Consider the following 4,023-nt stretch of genomic DNA (forward strand, 5'->3'; position numbering starts at 1 on the left):
GCCGTTCTACTCGTAGCCGGCACCGCACCTGTGCGTTCCGATCGGCGAAGGGGTATTGTGATTAGTGGACCGCATTTTCGTGTAATGTTGCCCAGCTTGTTTTTTTTTCTTCCCTTGTTGCTTTATTTATTTGACTCACTTTTTTTCGGGGGTGGTGACCGTACACCTGTCTGTCTTCCCCAGCAACGGAACGGTCCGTTTGGAAGGTGGCACAGGCGGTTGTTGTATAAATAAAATTGCCAACGGCAACACCGATGATAGTTTGGTGTCGGTGTTTGGATAGTGCAGATTATCGATCGGTTCGCTCCGTGCAGATTAGCTTGATCTTTCGCTGAATGGTGGGAATAGTCGGTTTGGAAGCAGTAGTTTGTCGCGTTTAGTAGTGTTTAGGCTCGTTTTTACTTAATACACCGTTTAAGATTTTAAAGCATTGTACCTCAAAATGACTAGCTTCAGCTTTACGGTAAATGTGTTTGAAAGGATCAAGAATAGGGCCGCGCTTATCTGCAACCACGCATTCGCTTTGTTTTGTTCTAGAAGTTTGCACTGGTGCTTGTGATCGTGGCGTGCGGTGTTACGGCTAAACCCCAGAATCAGTATACGCACAATAGCTACAACAAGAACACGGGTGTGCGCAACACGTCCGTTGGCCATCGGTTAACGAACCAGCACCAGCAGTACCAGCAGCAGCACCAACAGCAGCACCAGCAGCATCAGCAGCAGCAACAGCAACAGCATCAGTCCCAGCAACACTTCGCACACCAGCGTCAGCCGCAAGCTCTGCGGGCACCGCTGCTACCGCCGCATAATCCGACCCAGTACAGTCAACGATTGCAGGTGAGTAATGTAATAATTGGTTCCTGCATGGCATTGATTATTTTACAAGCTATAGAAAGTCTGTTGGTACGGTCTAATTGCCGAGGTGATAGCTGCGGCAGGACCAGAGTTCGAATCCCTGTGCGCAGGACTGGCTATCCAGCTATGGGTAAAATAAAGTCACAGGAAGGTAGAAATGCAGTGGTGGTCGATTAGGCCCTTCTAACTGACGAAGCCCCAAGCGACCGCTTCTTCCGCTCCTAGGTTGATCCGTTTCTGGAGAAATCTCAGGACGAGACCTTTCCGAGGTTGTAGTTCCAAGGAAGAAGAAGAAAGTCCGTTGCAATATAAGTTGGGATTTTTACGATTTTTTAAACAATCACACCAATGTTTTTTTTGAACACACCAAACGTGTGAGAGTTCATTGAATTGAAATTTTAAAATATGAAACATATTAAATTTAATGGAATAAGGACACATTCTTCCACTTTGTAACAACAAGCTCAAGAGGCTTGGCATGCTATTGCTGCTATCCATTACTGAAAAGACGATGAAAGTCGAGTTTAATGCCCAGAACTCCAGTGAAAAAGACTGGTACCAGACTGTGGCAGATCTGAGGCCTGAAACAGCTTAACGCAGTTGAAATTCTTATTAACAATAGTCTTAGGAGAGCATTTTTGATGACTTAGCGCTTGCAAAATTTTTTTTATATCTTTTTTTAAATGTCTCACGCTTAAAAGGGTACAAATATAGGGAACTTTTGAGGACAGATAATTTACTGTTAAATTTTTGATTAAGTTAAATGAAGTTTTTGGGTCATGAACTTTTCGGTCATGTCAACCTTATAATGGCTTACTCAACTTTTTTATGGGATTGTTCGGTCTCAATCAAGTCACAGGCGAGCCTTTGGAGGTTGAAGCGTCAAAGAAGAAGAAGAGGAAGAAGAAGAAAGTCCTTGCGTTGGTGGTATGGAATAATGGGTTTCAATGTCCGGTCAACTGGGTTACCTCACCAAACTTTCCCTTTCCCGATGCATTCAATAAGACATTTTGCTCCTAAACACGCGTGAATCTAATTTGAACGTTTGACATTTCATCGCGTCCCTTGCCGTTGTACCTTTCTCTCCCAGCAACCCTTCCCGAACGCGATCCGTCCGTTCGTACCGATCACCTCGTACAGCAACGATGTTTCGTACGATGGCAGCTACTCGTACGCGTACACGACCGGCGACGGACAGCAGCAGCAGGCCCAGGGATACCTGAAGAATGCCGGCCGCAAGGATCTCGAGGCACAGTCCGTGCAGGGTTCGTACTCGTACACGTCACCCGAGGGCCAGCTGATTACGGTGACCTACATTGCCGATGAGAACGGTACGATCATCCTTTTCCAGGCGCCGGAAGGCCATCATACCACATTCTCACTAATGGTCAACTTTCGCTTTCCTTCGGTTTCGCAAGGTTTCCGTGCCGAGGGTGCCCATCTGCCGACACCGCCACCGATCCCGGAGGCGATCCAAAAATCGCTCGCCCTGATTGCACAGACGCAACCGGTTTCGCCCCAGTTCAACGCCGCCTACAACCAGCCCCGTTTCCATCAGACCGGTCACGTGCCTTCGGCCAGCGGACACAACTACAACCGATACGGTTAAACTAAGGCGATGGCTAGTTTAATACCCCCTCTCCAGTGACTGATCCCATACCATCCTTTGGTGTGGGGCCTCGATCGTACTCAGCATGTACAGGTACGACATCACATATGTTGCTACAGCACTAGGTTAAACGTTTCGACCCTCATCCCAAACCGTTGCCACATTCCACCGGAAGAGGGTCCGGATGGATTCTCCGAGGCGCTGTTTAAATAACAATGGAGATTCCACGCATAGCGTCGCGCATGTTCCGATCGGCATCGGCAGAAGGGAACTGCCAGTAACGATCGCTCGGCAAACCTCACACACGAAACAGACACATCCGTTCTCTCGTCCCCCCCTCACGTTTGCATCTCTCCCTGATACCCATTAGAGGATGCAATCTGTCCATTCAGTCGTAAACTACACGATACGTTCGATGTGATACGCCAACCCAGCGTACGGTTGTAAATCTCTTTCCACTGTCATCCGTCGCCAGCTCACCGTGCACCAGCATCGGTATCGCTGAAATGCGCAATTAATATGCAAATTGATTTGGGGCTCGTTTTCCGAAAACGGGGGAAACAACACTGCAAGCTCTTGCTCGTCATCTTGCAGTGTTACAAGCGAAAACCTCATCATCATCATCATCAACACCACACGATTGATTAGGAAACAATGTATGCGGCCGTTTGTTTGTTCAGCATACAAACAGATAAATTGGCGATGGTGATCGCAAGTTGAGGGTGCCCCGGGCTTATGTTACTTCTCGACCCGACATACGACAAGCATGTTTGACACGTTGTAATTGCTTTACACACATTAGCGCTCGATGGGAAGGCGCTAGTAGGAATGAGAATGATGGCTGTCGGGTCGATCTTTTCATAGGCACAATTTGTTTCTTTTTAAACGATAATGATTTACTCTACCTGTTTCTCTTCCTTTTTTTTTCTTTCCCCCGAAGAAATTAAACGCATATTAGATCAGTTTTCATCAACCGAAATAATAGGCATGGATGCTGCTCGCAGGATGACTACAGGAACCCCCTTCCCACACACATACAAAATTAGTACAACTAGCTCAGCGATCTTCGGCCTCGGCGGGTGTTTGACTCCGATTGTGCTGCAACGACTACCGGAATTAACTCTGTGTGTTTATTTTTTTTTAATGTTGTTTGTACATAGATTGTAGCCTGTTGTATCGAAAGCAAATAAAGAACGATGCTTCTTGCAAATCATTTTTGTTTGTTTGTTTTTCCATCGTTTTATCCTAGTTTTCTAAGCCCTTGATTTTAAAAATTTAAAGTAAGTGATAATTCATCCACTAAAACTTGAAAGCTTCAATCACATTTTTTTTATTCCAGTGGAACGGTCTGGCCTCATTACTAATGAAAAAGCAATGAATATAAATCGGCATAGAACATTCTATTGAGAAGTGATGATGACATTAAGCGATTATGTATGTTTTTTAGTATTCTAAATAAACCGAATGTGCATAGATTCAAAGTGACAGTCTTCATTTGGTCGTAGTATCAAATACAAAGGATGACACAGTTTGTCAAAATTCAAATAATATTATGAAGC

General features: G+C 45.4%; 1 protein-coding gene across 2 annotated transcripts; it reads left to right on the plus strand.

The window, feature by feature from the left end:
- The first annotated feature begins 251 nt into the window (after window positions 1–251).
- On the plus strand, window positions 252–3,677 carry LOC118513346 (endocuticle structural glycoprotein SgAbd-1-like). Of its 2 annotated transcripts, none has more exons than XM_036058975.1 (5): window positions 252–463; window positions 541–837; window positions 1,946–2,186; window positions 2,274–2,557; window positions 3,405–3,677. In XM_036058975.1, exons 1-4 carry the CDS (start codon window positions 443–445, stop codon window positions 2,462–2,464), a joined length of 750 nt encoding a protein of 249 aa, XP_035914868.1. In that variant the 5' UTR covers window positions 252–442; the 3' UTR covers window positions 2,465–2,557; window positions 3,405–3,677. The 2 variants fall into 2 exon arrangements, with proteins under 2 accessions (XP_035914868.1, XP_035914867.1); XM_036058974.1 differs by having other exon boundaries at window positions 254–463; window positions 538–837.
- The last annotated feature ends 346 nt before the right edge of the window (window positions 3,678–4,023 follow it).

The sequence above is a fragment of the Anopheles stephensi genome, chromosome 3 (assembly GCF_013141755.1).
Source record: "Anopheles stephensi strain Indian chromosome 3, UCI_ANSTEP_V1.0, whole genome shotgun sequence".
NCBI classification, from domain to species: Eukaryota; Metazoa; Arthropoda; class Insecta; order Diptera; family Culicidae; genus Anopheles; species Anopheles stephensi.